General features: G+C 37.1%; 3 protein-coding genes across 3 annotated transcripts in view; 2 read left to right on the top strand and 1 right to left on the bottom strand.

Annotated features, from left to right (window-relative positions):
- Positions 1–1,377: 1,377 nt before the first annotated feature.
- Positions 1,378–22,358, top strand: part of LOC149807022 (N(6)-adenine-specific methyltransferase METTL4-like) — a 42,849-nt gene continuing 21,868 nt past the window's right edge. Inside the window, exons 1-3 of the mRNA XM_089960799.1 lie at positions 1,378–1,509; positions 14,031–14,629; positions 16,852–16,911. Coding sequence (XP_089816925.1) covers positions 14,057–14,629; positions 16,852–16,911 — 633 coding nt within the window. The 5' untranslated portion in view covers positions 1,378–1,509; positions 14,031–14,056. The remainder of the gene's footprint in view (positions 1,510–14,030; positions 14,630–16,851; positions 16,912–22,358) is intronic.
- On the top strand, positions 2,149–5,549 carry LOC149807024 (uncharacterized). Its single transcript, XM_089960684.1, has 4 exons — positions 2,149–2,500; positions 2,871–3,056; positions 3,415–3,541; positions 3,759–5,549. The coding sequence occupies exons 1-4, from the start codon at positions 2,241–2,243 to the stop codon at positions 4,938–4,940; spliced, it is 1,755 nt and encodes a 584-aa protein (XP_089816810.1). The 5' UTR covers positions 2,149–2,240; the 3' UTR covers positions 4,941–5,549.
- LOC149807023 (uncharacterized) lies at positions 5,390–7,766 on the bottom strand. Its single transcript, XM_089960695.1, has 3 exons — positions 7,505–7,766; positions 6,874–7,143; positions 5,390–6,602 (listed from the first exon to the last, which is right to left on the bottom strand). Exons 1-3 carry the CDS (start codon positions 7,677–7,679, stop codon positions 5,605–5,607), a joined length of 1,443 nt encoding a protein of 480 aa, XP_089816821.1. The 5' UTR covers positions 7,680–7,766; the 3' UTR covers positions 5,390–5,604.

Genomic DNA, 22,358 nt, shown 5'->3' with positions numbered 1-22,358 from the left:
CGTTTGAAAACTTGTACTGATTGGAACTTTCCCGATAGCCAACTCCACTTTCTGGCTGTGACCCGGCGGACCCACACCCACACCCCCCGCACCAACCTTTAGTACGCCACTGAAAATAAACATTTTTTTTTTTTGACTTGCGAACTTTTCGATTGAAAAGTTAAACCGAAGCACTAAATACTAATACAAATTAAAGTAGTGGGTTCAACAACAGGACGGTGGGGGAGAGGGCCAGTTGCAGCTTGAACTAGCACACTTTGTAATGTAAAACTTAACTACGAAAATCATAAGAAAAGAACATTTCGCGAAACTGAATCCCACAGAGAGAATTCCGAGTCAGTCCATGAGAAATACAAACATTACTAATACTGCTGTTTATACTAATGATATTATTTGCTTTAGTTTTCTTCCAATCTACAGCTTTTATTTCTTCAACTTTTAAGACGTTCAGTACTCTTATCCAAAAAATGAATCCAATTAAAACCTTGAAGTAACTTGTAGATTTTGACAAATATCACTTTACTCAGAGTTATAAGTATAAGCACTTTACTTATAACAACTGCAGTACGCATATAGAGATCAGAATTAGGAAACTAAAGCATTAAAATACTGGATCAAATGAGACATAAATTATCTCATATAAATGCCAACCCAGCCACCAGTCTTGTAAAGGATTTATATGGAGAATAAACAAAAAAATAAAATATACATGAAGACACAGCATGAAGTAATAAATTACTGCCATATTGGGTTTTGTTGTTGCTATTGTTGTTGTTGCTGCTGCTGTTATTGTTATTGTTGTTGTTGTTATTAATGATGATGATGATGATATTCTGATATATTGTGAAAAGCGAGAAGATGAAATACATTGTAAATTTAAAAGTAATGCGAAATGAAAACATTATAAATCTACAAGGTTGTCGTCAGTATGAATTAAATTATACATTCACTTCTCATTCAGGTAATTAGTAGATTTTCTGTCAGTTTTACCCAGATTTTGAACTAATTGGGCTGATGTAAGTTTATCAGAAAATTTTCAATTTCATTAAGGCAAATCAGTAAAGAAGTAAAGGGTATTTTCTTAAATGTTAAATATGATATCTTTAAATATGATTAAAGGGCCTACATCAATAACAAGCTACCAATAGTTCTGCTATATCAATCAGCAGTGTGGTAATGAGCAATAATAATAATCATAATAATAAGGAAAACTGTCATAAGTACCGGACTCAATATTGCTTCGAAGCGCGTTTTAAGTATGGCTATTGGTTCCCAGCGCAGATGTTAAGTGGTTCTGAGCAGAAATATTTTGGTTCCTATTGTGGATGTGAGCTACAGAACCCTACTCCCTTTGTTTTCGTTTTCTTAGGTTATTCACCGACACTCCCAGACGCTTATAGTAAACGAAGCTAACATATATGCGTCTTTATAATTGAGTTCTGTAGCACAGAACAACTCTATGAGGAAAATGAAAAACGCAAAGTAGACCTAGAATTTCCTAATAAGCAGGTATATTAGGTTGGGCCTGTAATTGCTGCGATTAATTTAATGATGTCAGTTTTGAGCTTTCGTCAAGACCAATGGGTTGAAGAACACTCAACCATCCCGTTAGCTTTACCCATCCCTACCGGTCCATGTATTTGACTATTAAGCAACGCAAACCACCGTAAACTATTACAAATCTACCGCAAACACCTTGATAAATATATTAATTCAACTTTATCTCATAAACTGTGGGTGGAGTGGTTAATATATATCAAAATCTCAAATGAATCTTAGTATCTGCATGTTTTTACAACAGTTTCCAGCGTTAGTAACCACAGGCACCTGATTCCGAGGTAAACTAATGTGTACGCTCACCAATTAATTGGTGAGTGTCCAGATTAGTTTTACCCTGGAATCAAGTTCCTGTGCGTTGGTCATCGGGTAGTAGTTTTTTCACAAGTTAGTGTTTTTTTTCAACTGAACATGAGAACAAATCCAATAACAATGGATAAAATATCAGACTTCTCTACTCAAAACCTAGAAAAGATTATTATGAATTAAAATTAAAAGAATAAAACCTTACAAAATATTGCTGACGAGCTGTTCGAAGTAATGGTATGAGTGGGAAACATCCGCTTGTAAAGTGAATAATACACAACAGAGAAAAAGTGCTGTCCATCATATAGGGAATATCGGGGATTCCTTGTATGACGTCACAACTAAGCTAGCGCAGAGCTCTGGTTGGCAGAACCACTATGGCGGCGAAGGAAGAAGGTCGATCAACTTATGCAAATGGCTTACCAAACGAAGCGCGTGCTCGCTATATACAAAAATTAAATGGCATAAAAGATTATAAGGGTCTGCCGGATCCATATAATCTTAAGTTAGGATGGACATCAGACCCCTGCATTTGGCCAGACTTGACATTTGGCGATATTTATTGCTACCTGGTTGACACACCATCAATTTACTCCGCTGAGAAGATGAAGTCTTTTAAATCCCTTGATGCTTACAGGTAAGCTTATAAAACAATATATTTTTATTCATAGGAGAACTATAGTATATAGGTATTTGTTTTAATACATGAAAGGAAACCAGACGTATAAAAAATCTTTGCTGTAGGTTTGACGGGGGATGGTGTGTAAGATCGAAATGGTACAGTAGTGTTTGCATCAACTAATATTTTTATATGAGCATGTTAACTTTCCCACATATCTAATAATATTGAGCGAACTGTCCATTTAAAAGTAAATTTCAATTAAACTAAAGTTATGCTGCACAGCAGATATATGTATTAATTCGCAATTCTCCATGTTTTACTACATGAACATAAGTTTTTGAATTTCTGAAGAACCAGTGCTGGCTGAATATCATTTGTTTTTCAGTTATGTTGTCAGTGGGCATGTGAAGGAGGTGTATTACCATTTTATTGAAGAGGACAGCCCTGTCTGCTTCCTTTCAGCTAAGGTGACACCGTCTCAGAGAATGAAAGACAAACCGCACCACCCTTGGGTGTGTCTGAGAAAGAAGGAAGCTACAGTCCATTGTGCACATTGCACTTGCATGGCTGGGTAATCATTCGTTGCTTCATGATTAGTAAATAATTGTTCATATCATATTGTACTTAAATTTGAAGTTGGAAAGAATAATTTAAAAGTATGATACATGTAAACATAAACATTGTTATTTTTAAATGTTCCAATAAACTACATATATCAGGAAACAGCTATAGTTTCTAATGCATTGAATTATCAGCACTTCTTATTTGTTGTGAACTTCAATCGATTAAGCATGAGAAATACACCAAGATGACAGAAATATTTAAATTAGAAATTATTTAACCATGCTTTCTTACTTGGAAGTAAAATTTACATGTGAAGAATTATTAAAATATAAACATTGTCTAAAATCGTTGGGTTTCTATTGTAGGCTTGGAGAGGTATGCAGCCATGTTGCTGCTGTTCTTTTCAAGGTGGAAATTGGAGTTCGACTTGGCATGACACAGACATCATCCACTAGTCAAGCGTGCAAGTGGAACAAAAGTTTTCGTGATGAGGTAAATATTAAAGTTCAACTGTTTCCAGCAAAGTGCCAGCTAATAGATATTTTTTTTACCCAAAAAAATTAATTGTATTAAGTCAAAGTATGTCTATGTTACTTAACCGATTCATTTTTGTTAAGAATAGGGAGGAATTGTATTGGATACCTTTTTAACACTTTTTAATCTGCGCTGCTACTTTAAGAGAATATTGTTAGTCTTTTCTCTGTTTTAGATTGAACCCATGACAGTTGATGAGTTCCAGAGTTTGATTGGTTATCGGATTAAACCAGTGGACTCCATTATACCAAGTGGAAATAACCAGCTGCCGTCAATAGATACATTAAAATCACTAAAGGCTGCATGTCCAGATGCTGCTTTTTTTTCCTGTATCCCACCTCTAGATGGAGAGCTGGACACTGAATCTGCAGTGGAGACGAAGCAAGCATTTCCACCACTTTTAGCTTCACTTACTGATGAGACATTTGCAGGCCTTCCAGCAGAGGATAAACAGCCGATGTTTGACAAGACTTGGAATAATTACTCCTGCTCAAAAGAGCAAGTCTTAAATTTGGAAGAAATGACGAGATCACAGTCAGTGTGCCCACTGTGGTATAGACACAGGCAAGGTCGGATTACTGGAACAAAAGCCCACGATGTCCTAGTTAGAAGAGCAGACACTTTGCCGGACACCCTAGTTAAAAATATAATGGGTTATTCTACATTTGACCTTAGCAGAAAGCCAGCTGTAAAATGGGGAATAAGTAATGAAGAAAAGGCAAGGAATTTGTTCATTAGTACCATGAGAGGTCAGCATACAGAGTTTGAGGCCCGATTGACAGGGTTCCTGATTAGCAAAGAGAACTCATTTTTGGGTGTCTCAAGCGATGGCCTTACCAAGTGTAAATGTTGCGGAAAGGGGGTCATTGAAATTAAGTGCCCCTACAAACACAGGGAGTCATCAGTGGCAGATGCTGCACAAAGTGATAAAGCGTTTTGCTTGACAGAGGACTTGACACTCAAAACAACACATAGGTATTTCACACAAGTGCAACTCCAGATGCATATCCATGAAGTACAATATTGTGACTTTGTTGTGTTTACCAGCAAGGAACTTTGCATCACTAGAGTAAAGTATGACTCTGCATTCAGCCAGAAGTTGGTGATGGCATGCAGAGAGTTTTTTATGTCGTTTGTTCTACCAGAAATTGTGACTCGGGAACTTGAAAATGGTGTTATTGATGCTGTTGACAATGATAATGTGGCCACATATTGCATATGTGATCAGCAGGAATATGGAAAAATGATAAAATGTGACAACGATGACTGCGCATTCCAGTGGTTCCATTATGCTTGTGTAAATGTGCGCCGAAAACCAAGAGGAAATTGGTACTGTCCCCGCTGTAAGGAAAATTAGTTTTTAACATTGCCACATAGTGAATTGTACATATAGCACATGGATATAGCATTTGTGCACTATAATAATAATAATAATACTAATAATGCTTTATTATACAAAGCTTATCAATGTGGTCATTCCATAATAAATTATCTACGTTCACACATACAAGCTTTTCATGTTTAACATTTTCTAATGGATGATTTTGTAGTGCAAGATATAGTTGTGGTTTCCCTTACTTGTGTAGCTTTTGTGATGTCTCCAAAATCATACATTTTGTTTTATCTTCATTAATTACCATCCTATTTTGTTGTGCCCAGTTTTGTACTCTAATAAGGTCTGAGTTTAATCTCATTTGGATAATAACTGAATGTTTCAGAACTATAATGTTCACAATTGTCTTTTGAGAGAGAGAGAGAGAGAGAGAGAGAGAGAGTCAATGTAAAATGAAAACACAATCATAGGGATCAGTGATGTCACATGTATTTAATACAAAACGTGTCTGGTCCTCAAATTTCACAGATCAGTAGTGAAGTGTACATTATTTGATTTCCAAAAGATTCTTTATACACATCATGATATGAATGTGATACATCTTGGAAATAAATATGCTCTTGAAATACAAAATATCTTCTTTGTTTATGTTAATATTCTTGAATTATGGCTTTAAAATGCTTGATACTTAATTAACCAGCTTGGGGTGTAGGTTACTTAATGATGCACAGATGGTCATGATATTATTTGAGTGAGGTACCAGCTTCAAGCTCATTGTTGAACTTAATATTTTAAAGTTTTTTATTCTCTCAATTGCACGCTCAACATGTATGCGCACACGTGCAATCCTTCTGCTTTTCTCAACCTCCCTAGCACTTAGTTGGTTCTTTCCCTTTGTAAAAGCAGGCATGATCAAGTGAGCATTTCGTGATGCAACTTCTTCTGCTATTAAGAAACCTCTATCGGCCAGAACCTGATCATCATACTCAAGTAGATCCAAGAATCCTGACCGCAAAGTGATCACTTTGTCTGAGGTCCTGCCACCGAAGGCTTTTGAAATAAAGCTGACAGAACCCGTTGGACTAATGGCAACGAGAAATTTAATTGTATTGTTATGCTTGTAATTTGACCATGTAGTTGCACGTGCTGTCAAGTTCCCGGGCCGCTCTATGAAAATTTCGCAGCAGTCAATAATAACGCGACACTTTATGTATGTTTCTCTGAATACATCAGGCAAATTCCTGTGCACTGTCTCTCTATTTGGCCATTGCACCAGAAAACATAAATTCCTGGCAAGCTGTGGCAGCCCCTGATTGAGAATGTCCGACACAACTGTTTGTGACACCATGAATCTGTATGCAAGATCCTGGTGTTGAATATTGAGTCTCAACTTCATCAAAATCAGAAGAAGAACAGAGCCAGTGGACAAAGCTTTACACTTGGGAAGAATGTCTGATAAGTATTTGACCATCCAAACAAAGGAAGAGTGGTGGGGTAGTCCAGTAAAGAATCTTGTCCTGGCATCTTTATCCTCATGCTCTAGAAAAGAGTCTGTAAACTTGATAGCATTAAGCTGTTGTTGTAGGGAACGATTTTCCTCCTGCAGTCTTGCAAGCTCATCCATGGCTTTTTCATTTTTAATCCGAAGATCTGCAATCATTCGCAGGCAAGTGTCATGATGATCACCTGTGAAACAAGAAAATAGCGGTTATTTGATGCACATGAAGGTTGCATATTATAAAGTAATTGAGGCATAAAAAATCGATAAAACCCAATGTTACATGCTCATCAAAATATATTCAAACTATGGTCATTGATACAAATATTACTGTTAACCTTTTTTTAATATTCAAAGTATAATCAATACAACAGACAATAGTATTACTATAAAAGCTAAATATGTATTTCCTTATATTACATTAACTTGTTTTTATTATAAGTTATTTTGAAATATTACCTGCATGATTATCACAGCTTTGTAACTTGGTCTCACTGGGTGGAATCAAGTGCTCATTGTTGGTATGGCTCAAATCAATAAGGGCTTCTGCAGCAAACAAATCATGTTTTCTATGTAACTCCAATTCCTCTTGACCTTGTTTCTTGGCTGACCGATTATGGGTTCGCTCAAATCTCTTCTTGGATGACAGTGGATCGGCAGTGCTAACTGTATATCCCATGCTGACATTGGGTACGTGATCGGGGTCATTAGGACTGTCACTCTTCTTGCCTAAAATTATATAAAAGGGAGGGTGATATAAATTGTTTCCAAGTTTTATTATTGAATGTTATATTTCCTTTGTTTATAAAAGATTATCAGCATAAAAAGCAGGAGACAGAATTGTTTAATGTTGTTTAATCAATGACAAAACAATACAACTTGTGATTCCATCGTGGAAACATTTTTATTTATTTTTGTAAAACAAAAACGTGGGGTGGGTGTATTGATTGTAAAGAGTTTTAATTGCACGTTTTAGTATAAAGATTTATCTTGACAGCTTCAGAAAAACTAGTGACTAGAATCAATGATTATTGCAATAAATGTCACTGTTAAACAGCAGTATATTTGTATACATAATTTCGATGTTTACCTGATATAAAGTGGCTCCCGCATACGCGATCGTGCTCAGTTGGAATCCAGTTTTTTCTGTTAATCGCAGCCAGCCATTTCTGCCTTTTAGATGGATCCTTAGGTAGGCGGTAAAAAGGCACGTCCTTTGGTTTAAAACGTCTAGCACAATTAACGACACAACAAGACACGACCATTGTTTCGGAATAAAAGATTCTGGTAACAAGTGTATTCAATCGAATATGGAGTAAGCCTATGGGCTTTCTGCCAACCAGACTAGGGAACCCCCCACGTGATCGTTCCCCATGACGTCACGGCGATGTTCCCTATTATATACTGATAATCAAATAACAGACAACATTTTTTGAGAGACTTTTAATGTGGGAAGACTTTATTTCAAAACATTAGTATACAGAAATCAGCAGATTGTAAGAAAAGACACCAATGAACATCCCATTTTTTTGACCCCATGCTTTTACACAAAGACACAAGTTATGAGATATAGAGAACATTTCTATCCCACATTGCAGCCAAATTTGAGGACAAAATCAGAAGTGTCAAAATAAGACAACACAAGCACCTGTCATTTGGAAGTGAAAAAGCAAAAGCAATTTGAATTGACAGGGGAGTGAATTTGATTATTAAATTTAATGTATCTTTTTTTCAGTAATCTGTTCCTTAATTTGATTTTCTTGCTTTTTGCAATGCTAAACTTTAATATTTTAAGCAGGGGGTCTACTTCTATGTGTATTTAGATGTATACAAAAGAGATGTTTTATTCAAATTTTTTTCTCTCACTAGAGTGTCAGTCAGCATAATTGTTGTTTCTTTTTAAATCATTTGTAATGAATCATTTATTATAATTAATTATTTATATTTTGTTTATAAGTTTATTAGAAAGGCAGTGTATTGGTATGCATTTTGCATGAGGATTCACTTTGACATGTAACTGTTCTATGTGTGTATGTTTGTTTGTAAAGTTTTTAATCTTATGTAAAGACTATTTATGGCAAATCTGTCTTGCTAAAATTATGTTTTTCTTACATGAAATTAAATTAACATACAACTTCTGGGAACATGATCTGAAATGGTAGATTGAGATGGTAGATACAAGGATTTAGTTCCCTTTGAACATTTCTGCACACTCAGCACCACAGTCACTAAGTAAGCAGATCGATTATCTGGCAATTTACTATCCAGTTTTGCATATTATCCTTATACCGACCAACTCTGAGGTGATATCTGTATGTTAAGAGCAACAGATTTGTTCTAAATACATGGCCCCATTATTTTGTTAATTTTCACGACTTACTAATCAGTTCATACATCTCTTGGAAATTATTCTAAACTAAGCACAATTCTTCCAAAACAAGTGTGTTTTTGCAGAGAGTAAAATTGCTGATGCTGATTGGAGCACAAGCAGACAAGAACGCAATACTGAACATAAAAATTATTTGAATTAAACATATATTTCAGAATCAAAATTGATTCTAACTGGTCTGTCCATATGGTCTAATTTGCTGATGTCTGTCATATGACTATCTGTAGTCAATATCGTGGTCTCAGAAGCTTTACACAGAAAGAATTTGTCCAAATGATTTAAATTTCCATACTAAATTTCAATGGGAAGGGCATGCTTTTTTGAAAACTCTTTAAATTTACATTGCATCTGTTAAAAAACAGCAAATAATATATGTTGTCAAATACTGTTTGAATAATCCCTTCTTCCTATACTTGCCAGCAAGGTATGGAATTGCTAGGGAAAATTGTGGACACTTTAATTAATATGTAAGAATAACAAAAACAGAAAAACAATGAACATTTTTTTACCAAAATGATTTAGATAGCAACTATCAGCACAATGAAACTTTGTGGAATCAAAACAATAACAATTATAATAAAAGAAATGCTCTTCTAGTTACTAAATGGTACTAATATACAAGTACCTCAACTTTGTGGACATTGAGGATATGACATCATGGCTAGTTACTAAAATGCACTCAAATATACAAAGATACACTCAAATATAGCCAACACTCTGGTGGCCTAGAGGTTAGAGCGTCCGCCTTGGAAGCGGGAGGTCATGGGTTCAAACCCCGGCCGAGTCATACCAAAGACTTACAAAAATGGTACTAACACTTGCCTCGCTTGGCGCTCTGCATTAAGAAGTTCGTGTTAGGACTGGTCGGCCTGGTGTCAGGATAATGTGACTGGGTGGGACATCATGCTACATGTCTGCAACATGATGCCCCAGTGCTAGACATCACTAAAAACTGCCACACTGCAGACATCATAGCGATATGACTGAAAAGTTGTTAAAGCTACGTTAAAAATCCTGTTCACACACACTCAAATATAGTCAAGTTACTTATTTCAATTATCTAATGAATGAAATGGACATTTAATGAAAAAGAAATGCACATATTGTAACAACACTTCATAGCTGCAAATTGGACTCATAAAATTAACAGTGTCATGTCAAATTTCTTCAAGTATTATATGATAAATTTCACATTTTGTTTACTTAAAACATTTTCACAGATAAATTAGCAATGTTATCATTCATTCTAAAGGTGGTTTGTGTTAGGTTTGTCGTGGTTTGCAGTAAATACATGGCCCAACCCATACAGCTTTTGAAAGGATGTAAAAATGTACAGAACTTTGTTCATTCATTGATTTATAATTTCTTACCTGACTGTTGCCAGTATGGTCCTAAATATTGTCGTCATGTTTTTGAGTCAAAAGAGAGTTTCTTTAGCAACATGGCCACCGTTTTGGCTTGGGCAAGTCTTTGTTTTCAAGTAACATGTGATGTGGTTGTTAACCATCTTTGAAAATCTCAATACTTCTGTACATGTTGGATTTACATTTCTTTGAATACATGTATACAAAAGTTCTTCCTGTTTATTTGTTTAGTTTGTTTTGAACATATTAAAATTAGACATGGCAAATATTGGATGCAGATGACACAGTATTTACTGAAATAGACTTTTCTAGAAACCAGAAATACTGGTAGACATCAAGTGGCCTGTTTGCTTGTTTACATCAGGAGCTTCTTTTTTTTGTTGAAACTCTAATATTGCAGTGGTGTTAGGGAATCTTTGGACACAGTCAGGTTAGAAATTATAAATCAGTTAATACTATGTATGATTAAGTTCTGTGCATTTTTTATATCCTTGATGCTTTGCATTTTTAAAATCAGTAGTGGGTACAGACAAAGAGGAAGATGTATGAATTGACATGGCCTTGAAAACTTAAAAGTCCTACAGTGTATTATGTCATGCCTGATATTTGTTTTGGGTGCTCACCTAAAAACAAATATCAGGATATTGTTTTACATTGTAGGTCTAGTGCTACTTAAGCCATATATATGCTTTTATCATTTACCTAGTTTTTATGAATTATACAGTACATTTTGGAATGTGGTAAATACTTTTATAAACTTACTCCTGCTTTAGCAACTTACTACAATCCTTTGAGATGGAGAAAGTAAAGGTGTACTTAAGGTATAATTGTAGCAAATGCATGTATATTCATTGATTCCTTAAAAAGAAACACTGGTTCTGACTTAAAACCCATTTGCTTGACATGGCTAGATTTTTTACGGTTATTTTGTCACTGTGTTGAAACCTAAATTATTTAAATTAATAATAATAATAATAATAATGAGGACTTTGTATAGCGCCTAATCTTTAGAAGCTCTTAGCTCTTTACAACATTAGACAACACCTATAAGATAAAAAACATATAATGATATGATTACAAAAACAAACACCATGAAATTAGAAAACATTAAAAAAAACATGCTGAGAATATTTAAGGTAGGAAACATTATTAGGTCTTCAAGTTTGTTCTTGAAGTCGAAATAAGTGAGTTTTGAGAGCCCTCTTGAATGGGATCACTGTGTCTTTGTGTCTAAGTTCAATGGGCAATTCATTACGCGTTGCTGGGCCCTGGTATGCAATAGAACGCTGTCCATATGACTTTGCTTTCATACTTGGAGTAATGAGTATATGATTGTCAGAAGAGGAGCGTAAGCATCTTGCTGGTTTGTACACATGGGTGAGGTCGGATAGGTATGTTGGACTAGAGTCCGACAGTGAAACGTAGCACAGAGAACAAATTTTGTGTTTGATTCTGGATCGAATGGATAGCCAGTGTAGGGTACAGAGCAGGGGGGAGGTGTGCTCTGATCGTGGTACTCTAAGTATGATCTGAGCAGCTGTGTTTTGAACTTTTTGAAGTTTCTGGAGCAGATATTGAGATGAACCAGACAGAATTGAGTTACAATAGTCCAGTCTTGAAAGTACTAATGAACACACAAGTGTTTTAGTGGCATCAACTGAAAGATATTTGCGAATGGAGCTGATGCGTCTCAGCTCAAGATCTGCAGTCTTGCATATGTTCATGACATGTTGGTGCAATGTGAGTCCTGTCCAGAGTAATAATACAAAAATGTTTTAAATTCACTGATGGTCTCTTTGTGTTTGCCTCAAAAACTAGTGTACTTAATACAAAAATTGTTTCTGACTTTACTCATATTTCAGTTCAGTTTGATTTCATTGACCTTTCTCAAGGTCCTAATGTAAACTTGTACTCAGTTGTCTTGCTTTCTCATTGCAATGAAAAAAAAATCCCCACATATTTCTAAGTGTTGACAGCAGAAGAAAAAGCTGGAGAGGCAGTGGTCTTTTTATATCAGTAAAAATGGTAAGTTTTGTAATTAGTACAGGTCACATTACTGTACTTATGTGATTGTTTTGGAAAATTAATCTTAGCAAAGGGATTAGATACTTATAAAAGCCTCAAATACAATGTTTTTGGCCCCAGAGGAACTGACATACAAGTAGGTGCTGATTCTGTTGATACACAGAGCAAGTGCTTTCTGTAAGTTTTGATACTACCAGAGTACTGTCATGTGAACTAATTATAAAACTTGAAGCTACTGATTTTACTGATTGATATAATACAAGTTAGACAAGTGCCTGTCTGACTTTATATCTGTTTTCAGCTTTGATGAAGAAACATGTAAAATTTTGTAGAGTTCAGAAAACCAAAGTTACTCTAGTATCCACGAATATATTTCCATATAGATCATGATAAAATGGACCTGAAGGAAAAACTCAAGATCTTATTGTAAGAGATCATAAGAACATAGGTGTATGCTACAGCTATTCATAATTCTGCACCTGAACATGCAGAAATTGTAAATTTATTGGAAATCAAATTAGATTTGAGTCCCTCTACAGTACATTTTTCAGTCTCATAAACAATATCGCAAGTGTAAGGGACTGACCATTTAATTGTTCCGGTGGGAACAAAACAATATTAAAAACATAACTATTGAGTTAGTGGATATTGAGTTTGGGCAATTCAGTTTTACGGTACTATTCCCCTTTCACCAATCACATGCTTCACTTTGTAAACAAATTTTTTAGTCTTTAGTCTGCAATACAGTGAAGCAGACAATCTTCATATGGAGGAGGGAGCTTCAAATGGAGCAGGTGTGTGTGCTCAATATTAAAAACATACCAATACTCTATTTTCTACACCAGATATACTGTTAATGTCTTTGGACTAATACTCTATTTTCTACACCAGATATACTGTTAATGTCTTTGGACTAATACTCTATTTTCTACACCAGATATACTGTTAATGTCTTTGGACTAATACTCAATTTTCTACACCAGATATACTGTTAATGTCTTTGGACCAATACTCTATTTTCTACACCAGATATACTGTTAATGTCTTTGGACCAATACTCTATTTTCTACACCAGATATACTGTTAATGTCTTTGGACTAATACTCTATTTTCTACACCAGATATACTGTTAATGTCTTTGGACTAATACTCTATTTTCTACACCAGATATACTGTTAATGTCTTTGGACTAATACTCTATTTTCTACACCAGATATACTGTTAATGTCTTTGGACTAATACTCTATTTTCTACACCAGATATACTGTTAATGTCTTTGGACCAGTACTCTATTTTCTACACCAGATATACTGTTAATGTCTTTGGACCAATACTCAATTTTCTACACCAGATATACTGTTAATGTCTTTGGACTAATACTCTATTTTCTACACCAGATATACTGTTAATGTCTTTGGACTAATACTCTATTTTCTACACCAGATATACTGTTAATGTCTTTGGACTAATACTCTATTTTCTACACCAGATATACTGTTAATGTCTTTGGACCAGTACTCTATTTTCTACACCAGATATACTGTGATTGTCTTTGGACCAGTACTCTATTTTCTACACCAGATATACTGTTAATGTCTTTGGACCAGTACTCTATTTTCTACACCAGATATACTGTTAATGTCTTTGGACCAATACTCTATTTTCTACACCAGATATACTGTTAATGTCTTTGGACCAGTACTCTATTTTCTACACCAGATATACTGTGATTGTCTTTGGACCAATACTCTATTTTCTACACCAGATATACTGTGATTGTCTTTGGACCAGTCCTGTATTTTCTACACCAGATATACCATGAATGTCTTTGCTTTCAGGTAACGATTGATGTAAGGAAATCCTAATGGCTGTCATTGTACAATGTCCAGAGGGTTGGATCATTGATCACATCAAAGCTACAGAGAATGCATATGCTGTTACTTTAGCAACCTCTGTCAGTCCATTCCAGAAGTACCCTAATAGAACAGACAGTTTGGCGAATGCATGTATATACTTGGCCTGTTCAGGGAAAACCAACCACACAAATGTTAAAGACCCATTCATGAAACGGAAAGAGAATAACAATCATTCTATGGTAACTGCTAAGACTGGAGCTAGGGTGTGTTTTGCAAATGACAACTGTGATATGTGTCTCACAAAAAATGTTGAGAAACTTTTTAGGGAAGAGGATGGTTTAGAAAACCATACATTGGATACCACAAGTCATGCAGTTGCCAGTACACAAGATGTTACCTTTAAAATGTTGGAACATAATGGAGAATCAAATTGCTGTGTTATGCAGGGAACTAACATTTCCTTTAGGTTGAAGAAAGATTTATTTGCTATTGAGTCACCATTTATTATGGACAGCCAGTGTCACAAACAAGCACCAGTTGTGAACAAAACATCTGATGTAAAATCCCACAGAAAACGCAAGGTCTTTTCCTCTCTCAATTTCTTTCATGTTATATGCTGTTATAGTACTTCCTTTCTAATTTCTTATTCCAAGATTTTCTCTTAAACGAAATAGAATATTTATGATTGACATATTGCCATTGTTGTGTATGTGATGTGATCTGAATTGTATAATCTAATTATACAAACTTTAAAATGTCAAAACATTTCCTCTAACAGTCATACATGGGATGAAACCAAGCTATATTGTTTTCAGCAGCAATGATGTGGTGGCAGTTGCCATTGGGATTTTGTGTTTAAGGTTTGGTAAGTCAGATAACATTTTATTTTAATACTTAAATAGAGAAAGCATGGCAGGTAATTTAAATAAGTACATCAAAGTTGTGGAGGTGACGTCACTGATAAAACCAATACAGGTTAATTTTGTACTGCATTATTTTGTTGTTGCATAAATCCTGGCAAGTAAAGATATTTTAGTCGCCATCTTTCTCAGTATTGTTACTCCATTTTAGTGACTGAAACCATATGTATACTCTTAGTGTACTATTATTATTGCTTGTTTTGTTTTCTGACGATTTTATACTGAGGTACTTAAAGTAATACATTTAACATCTTGGTTTTATGCCAGTCAGAACATTTTCAGTACGCAGATATAATATGCCTGTGATGAGTTTCAGAGTACCCTTGACATATATATAATATGCCTGTGATGAGTCTGAGTACCCTTGACATAGATATAATATGCCTATGATGAGTTGCAGAGTACCCTTGATATAGATATAATATAATTTGCCTATGATGAGTTTCACAGTACCCTTGACATAGATATAATGTGCCTATGATGAGTTTCACAGTACCCTTGACATAGATATAATATGCCTGTGATGAGTTTCAGAGTACCCTTGACATAGATATAATATGACTGTGATGAGTTTCAGAGTGCCCTTGACATAGATATAATATAATATGCCTATGATGAGTTTCACAGTACCCTTGACATAGATATAATATGCCTATGATGAGTTTCAGAGTACCCTTGACAAAGATATAATATGCCTATGATGAGCTTCAGAGTACCCTTGACATAGATATAATATGCCTATGATGAGTTTCAGAGTACTCTTGACATAGATATAGCATGCCTATGATGAGCTTCAGAGTACCCTTGACATAGATATAATATGCCTATGATGAGTTTCAGAGTACCCTTGACATAGATATAATATGCCTATGATGAATTTCACAGTACCCTTGACATAGATATAATATGCCTATGATGAGTTTCACAGTACCCTTGATGTAGATATTATATGCCTATGATGAGTTTCAGAGTACCCTTGACATAGATATTATATGCCTATGATGAGTTTCACAGTACCCTTGACATAGATATTATATGCCTATGATGAGTTTCAGAGTACCCTTGACATAGATATAGTATGCCGATGATGAGTTTCAGAGTACCCTTGACATAGATATAATATGCCTATGATGAGCTTCATAGTACCCTTGACATAGATATAATATGCCTGTGATGAGTTTCAGAGTACCCTTGACATAGATATAGTATGCCTATGATAAGCTTCATAGTACCCTTGACAAAGATATAATATGCCTATGACAAGCTTCAGAGTACCCTTGACATAGATATATATGCTTTTGATGAGTTTCAGAGTACTCTTGACATAGATATAGTATGCCTATGATAAGCTTCATAGTACCCTTGACAAAGATATAATATGCCTATGATGAGCTTCATAGTACCCTTGACATAGATATAATATGCCTATGATGAGTTTCAGAGTACTCTTGACATAGATATAGCATGCCTATGATGAGCTTCATAGTGCCCTTGACATAGATATTATATACCTATGATGAGCTTCAGAGTACCCTTGACATAGATATAATATGCCTATGATGAGTTTCAGAGTACTCTTGACATAGATATACTATGCCTATGATGAGCGTCATAGTACCCTTGACATAGATATTATATGTCTATGATGAGTTTCAGAGTACCCTTGACATAGATATAATATGCCTATGATGAGTTTGAGTACCCTTGACAGTAGCTTGTCCTTCAGGTGGTGGATCGTTTTAAATGTGTATGTATGAAGTAAAAGAGATCAATGAGACTTTTTAATACTGTGAGGTACAGCGAGTAGAGTCAAAGTGAGGGAGTTCTGATGAAGAAGAGGAAGGTGGCAAAGGAATGATATAATTTTGGCTCTGATATTACAGAGAAAGAGGAATGAGGCATTGAATCCTGGAGAAATTGCAGCCTTGGAGCGGCATGAAAAGGTTTGGATTTTTCACCTGACATAAGTTTTATAAAAGTGGGCAGATATTCATTATTTTAACACATTTGTGAATGTAATCTATTTAATTGGTTTATTGTCAAATTTAGTGACAGTAAAATCTATGATATTCTCTATAACATCGAGAAAAATTTAATACAGTTGTGATATCCCTTTAAATTTGTATAATTGAAATATACATTTTCTGTTATTTGTCTGCACAGTTTAGCATGTGACTGGGGATAACAGTTATTTAGGTATTTGAGGTGGTTTTACAGATGCAAACATCAGCTGTTTTATCAGCTAAGTTTATGCATTGCTGGTTCAGCTCTATTTGTGATGATAAAAAACTACTAATTTCCTAAAATCCTCAAATATATGACTATTATCTCCCATTATCTGATTATTAATATCTGACTAGCATATTTGTGCAATGCCTGGAAGGGAATAACTCCCTGTAGGTAATTTCAAAGTTATTTTATTTTGCAACGAAACAATTTCATTTAAGTTTGTTTAGTAAGTTAAGGAATCAATATTCATACTGTAAATCACAATAATTTAGTATTTTAACCTATTGTTCACTTTTGATGAGGTCACTAAGGTATTTGCCAACAAACAATCTTCACTGCATACCAAGGTTTTGAGTTGATAAATCCTGGAAAGCACACTGTTAGCATACTCACTATGCCCCGCTTCAATACAGGGCTCTGGCATGTGAATGAGTTGGTGGTTGCCTATCCAAACTTGGGTGGTTTTTCAGGGGTTCATGGTTTCTGCCACCATGAAAGACTACATTACTCATGAGTGTGAGCCATCCTGAGCATGTTTGTGTAAGTTGGAAGAACTTGTGCACATGATATAAAAAAAATAAAGTTTAGAGAAAACACTGATGCACCTAGATAAATTGTTGTCTGACAAGCATTTGACAAGTAAGCAGACATTTGTTCAACAAGGCAGGTGGCCATTCCTGCCAAATTGACAAGTCTTAAAACTGATAAAAAGGAAAAAATTAATTTCCCAAATCAGCAACAGCTGAGTTACAGTATGATGTAATATGTAAGTGTTGTGTCTCCCAAGGATGTCAGTTCTATATTCGGAAAGAAAAATGTGTTTCCAATTGCTCTGGTTTTAAAATTAAGAGTAGACAGCTCATTTTTTTTAAAACAGATATGCGACAGTTTGTGATTATTTTTTAACCATGTGGTAAAAAAGGCTAGGGTCGGCAATGAGAAACAGGATGGTCAGCTGACCAGAAACTCTATTTTGGTGGGGGGGAGTGAACCGTTGCAATATTTTATGGTACCAACATTTCAGAGAATATTTTTGAAGCACCTTGTTTTAGTTTATCACTTTAAAACTCAATTCTAACATTTTTTCCAGGAACACTGGTTGATCGCAAATGAAGTTGTTTTGCCAAAAAAATCTTTCTATTGCAAAATTTATCTGTTGATTAATTTAAAACATTCACTATCATTTTAAAACTTACTTCTCACAGTAACTGCTATTTCCCATTCTGTATAAATGACATCTTTCAGACTCTCATCCAAAGTACAGTTACCACAAGCCTTTGCATGTGTGTGTATATATATATATCTTGGCATCCGTCCGTCTAAGGGAGACGATGGCGTAGCTCCAAAGTACGCTTTTGCTTATCCTTCTTTTTAGCTCTCTTTTCAGCTTGTTTTATTCTTCTCTTTTCCTCTGCGTTTTGAACTTCCTGCCTGACAGCTAGACTCCAGCTGGAACGGTTGTTTATACAGCTCTCCCAGTCATTGACATTGATGTTTGCTGTCTTCATATCCTTCTTGCAAACATCTTTGTAGCACAGATATGGTCGTCCAGTTGGTTGTGCACCTTCTGCTAACTCCCCATATAACAGGTCCTTGGGAATGCGACCTGGGTCCATTCTCTTGACATGGCCGAGCCAGCGAAGGCGCCTCTCGCTGAGTATGGAGAACATGCTGTTCATGTTGGCGCGTTCTAGAACCTCTGTGTTGGGTACTTTGTCCTGCCACTGGATGTGCAGAATGCGCCGCAGACATCTCAGGTGGAAGCTGTTGAGTTTCCTCTCGTGTCTTGCATAGGTGGTCCATGTTTCGCTGCTGTAAAGAAGTGAGCTGTGCACGCAGGCTTGGTAGACACGCAGTTTGGTCTTCTCTGTGAGGTTGGGGTTGTTCCAGACCCTCTGGTTAAGTCTGGCCATCACTGCTGCTGCCTTGGCAATCCTGCCGCCCACCTCAGAATCAATGGAGAGTGAGCTGGAGATGTTAGACCTGAGGTATGTGAAGATCTCGACAACTTCCAAATTGTACCCATCGATGGAGACAGAGGGAGGGGAGTCTCTGTCCTGTGCCATGACATTCGTTTTCTTCAAACTGATGGTCAGTCCAAATTCCTTACATGCATGGGAGAGGCGGCATACCAGCTGCTGAAGTCCATCTTCCGTGTGTGATGTCAAGGCTGCATCGTCGGCAAAGAGCAATTCACGGATGAGTACCTCTGTGACTTTAGCCTTAGCACGGAGACGAGCGATGTTGAACAGCTTGCCGTCAGCCCTGGTATGGATGTACACTCCCTCGCTGCAGTCCTTGAATGCGTACTGGAGAAGCATGGAGAAGAAGATGGCAAAGAGCGTCAGTGCAAGGACACAGCCTTGTTTGACTCCGCTAATGACTGGGAATGCTTCAGATGTTGCGCCATTGAAGCACACTGTGCTGTGCATGTTCTCGTGGAACGACATAATGACAGCAAGCAGACATGGGGGGCAGCTGATCTTCTGCAGGAGTCTGAAGAGTCCACTCCGACTAACCATGTCAAACGCCTTCATCAGGTCTATGAAGGCAATGTAGAGGGGCATCTGCTGCTCGCGACACTTCTCCTGCAGCTGACGTAGTGAGAAGATCATGTCTACAGTTGACCTGCCGGCTCGAAATCCACACTGGGACTCTGGGTAGACGCGGAAGGCTAGGATCTGCAAGCGCGCCAAGGCAACACGGGCGAAAGCCTTTCCGACGATGTTGAGGAGGGAGATGCCCCGATAGTTGTTGCAGTCACTACGGTCTCCTTTGTTTTTGTACAAAGTGATGATGTTGGCGTCACGCATGTCCTGTGGGATGTATCCCTGTTCCCAGCAAAGGCAGAGGAGTGTGCGTAGGGGCTGGAGCAGTGCTGGTTTTCCGCTCCTGAGGACTTCAGGTGGAATGCCGTCGCTTCCAGGAGCCTTCCCACAGGCAAGGCAATCAATGGCTTTTCCGAGCTCTTCCAGGGTGGGCTGTGTGTCTAGCTCCTCCATGACAGGCAGGTCTGGAATGGCGTCCAGGGCAGTTCCAGTGACATTGTTTTGGGTTGCATATAGTTCGAGATAGTGCTCAACCTATCGCTGCAGTTGTTTCCCCTGGTCTCTGATGACTTCACCCATCTTGGACTTGAGGGGGCCGGTCTTGTAGCTGGGGGGGGGCCTGTCGCCTTTTAGATACCCTCATACATTCCTCTTGTATCCCCGGTGTCAGCAGCTGTCTGTATACTGTTGCAAAGGTTCAGCCAGTAGGGGTTGGCACAGCGGCGGGCGGTCTTCTGGGCATTATTCCTTGCAATCCTGAGGGCTTGTAGTGTTCTGGGGCTAGGTGCAGCCTTGTATGCCAGGAGGGCTTTCCTCTTTGCCTCAGTCACGGGCTCCATCTCCTCCCAGTTTGCCTCATGCCAGTCAACATTCTTTCACTCCCTCTTCCCGTAAGCTGTGATGGCTGAATTGTACACAGAGTCATGGATATGGGACCACTTGGAGTCAATGGTGTCATCAGGTGTCACTTTGGTGAGGGCTTCCTTCAGTTTGCTGATGAACTGCTGTGTTTTCTCTGGGTTGCTTGCACAGCAGGTGTTGATGCATGGGTGACCCTTCTTCTTGGCGTGGTGCAGCTTCTTGGGTAATATTCGCACCTTGCTGGCCACAAGGGAATGGTCTGTGTCACAATCGGCACTGTGGTAGCTGCGGGTAAGGAGGACACTGGCCAGTTCTGCACGCCTGGTGATGACGAGGTCTAGCTGGTGCCAGTGACATCGACATTGCCTGCCTCCAGGAGACCCGACTGGCTGACAGCGGCACCATCAGGGAAGCCAATTACACATTCTTTTGGCAGGGGAAGCCCTTGGATGAACCTAGGCAGCATGGTGTAGGCTTTGCCGTCAAGAACACGCTAATCGCCTTCATTGAACCTCCATCATCAGGTACTGAGAGAATCCTTGCCCTCCGGCTGTCAACATCCTTAGGCCCGGTCAACATCTTCAGTGTGTACGCCCCAACCCTCTGCTCCACCTACGAGGAGAAAGACAAGTTTTATGAGGCTCTGGATCAGGCAGTATCCAGTATCCCCAACAATGAAAGCCTTTACTTACTAGGAGACTTCAATGCTAGAGTGGGAGCTGACCATGAGGCCTGGTCCACCTGTCTCGGCTTTTACGGAAGGGGCAAGATCAACGAGAATGGTCAGCAACTGCTGGAGATGTGCTGCTCCCACAGCCTATGTGTGACCAACACTTTCTTAAAATGCAAGGAGATCCACCAGGTGTCGTGGAGACACCCACGTTCACGTCATATATATATATATATATATATATATATATATATATATATATATATATATATATATGTATATATGTATATATATATTCGTGTTACAGCTGTAAATATAAAAGCATTTTCATATGTACACATAGTTTGAAATTATAAATTGATCACAATTTCATTACACATACATTTGATCTTTTTATTTTTCTAGTAATTTTTTAAGACTCCAGGGAGTGATTAAATAATGGTGTGCTTTTGTTTTGCAAATTGGTTATGATATGTAGCAGTTAAAACCATGTAGATTATTTATACGCCAATGCATTAACCCTAAGGATAATAACATAAGGCAAAATAACCCAACTTTGAGAAAAAGAAAATATTCAGTATTATCATTAAAGTATATAAACATTATGGTATATGTAACAGAAACTTTGTCAGCCCTGAATCAAAAATATGTATTCCATTCATTTTAAATGCCTACCTTTAAATAGCATTATCTTTAACACCTTTGAAGGAATAGCAGATCTCAAAATTCTCGTAGGGCTATCTTATACCCATGTCAGATAATCATTGTTAAACTTCACTACCAATATAGCCATAGCTAATTAGTTTCAGCATCGTGGTTAAGCCAACTACTGAAATAGGGGACACAATAATGTTATTTGGTGAGAAAAGTTGCCAAAGATTTTGTGTTTTTATTATTATTTTTAACTCTCTAGGTCATAGACCAGAAGAGCTTGTGGGATGGTCTGTTGTCTATTGTCTGTCCTTGTCAATCTGCCCATTAGCACAGGTGTATTATTGCCCTGCCACTTAAACTTCTTGGATGATTGCCATGACACTCTACACACATTCATCCTTGTTGGTCTTAAATGAAAATGTGCTGC

This window comes from Sinohyriopsis cumingii, chromosome 1 (genome assembly GCF_028554795.1).
Source record: "Sinohyriopsis cumingii isolate HCF-2022 chromosome 1, ASM2855479v2, whole genome shotgun sequence".
Classification (NCBI taxonomy): Eukaryota; Metazoa; Mollusca; class Bivalvia; order Unionida; family Unionidae; genus Sinohyriopsis; species Sinohyriopsis cumingii.
The sequence above is the reverse complement of the archived record's forward strand: the minus strand, read 5'-3'. Positions and strand labels throughout refer to the sequence as shown.

Excerpts from the sequence above, each read along its gene's own strand:
- LOC149807023 (XM_089960695.1), bottom strand. The coding sequence starts at position 7,679 with ATGGTCGTGTCTTGTTGTGTCGTTAATTGTGCTAGACGTTTTAAACCA. Across the intron at positions 7,144-7,504 it reads CGGGAGCCACTTTATATCAG|GCAAGAAGAGTGACAGTCCT; the intron begins GTAAACATCGAA and ends ATATAATTTTAG. Across the intron at positions 6,603-6,873 it reads AAGCTGTGATAATCATGCAG|GTGATCATCATGACACTTGC; the intron begins GTAATATTTCAA and ends CTTGTTTCACAG.
- LOC149807024 (XM_089960684.1), top strand. The coding sequence starts at position 2,241 with ATGGCGGCGAAGGAAGAAGGTCGATCAACTTATGCAAATGGCTTACCA. Across the intron at positions 3,057-3,414 it reads CATTGCACTTGCATGGCTGG|GCTTGGAGAGGTATGCAGCC; the intron begins GTAATCATTCGT and ends TTTCTATTGTAG. Across the intron at positions 3,542-3,758 it reads ACAAAAGTTTTCGTGATGAG|ATTGAACCCATGACAGTTGA; the intron begins GTAAATATTAAA and ends TCTCTGTTTTAG.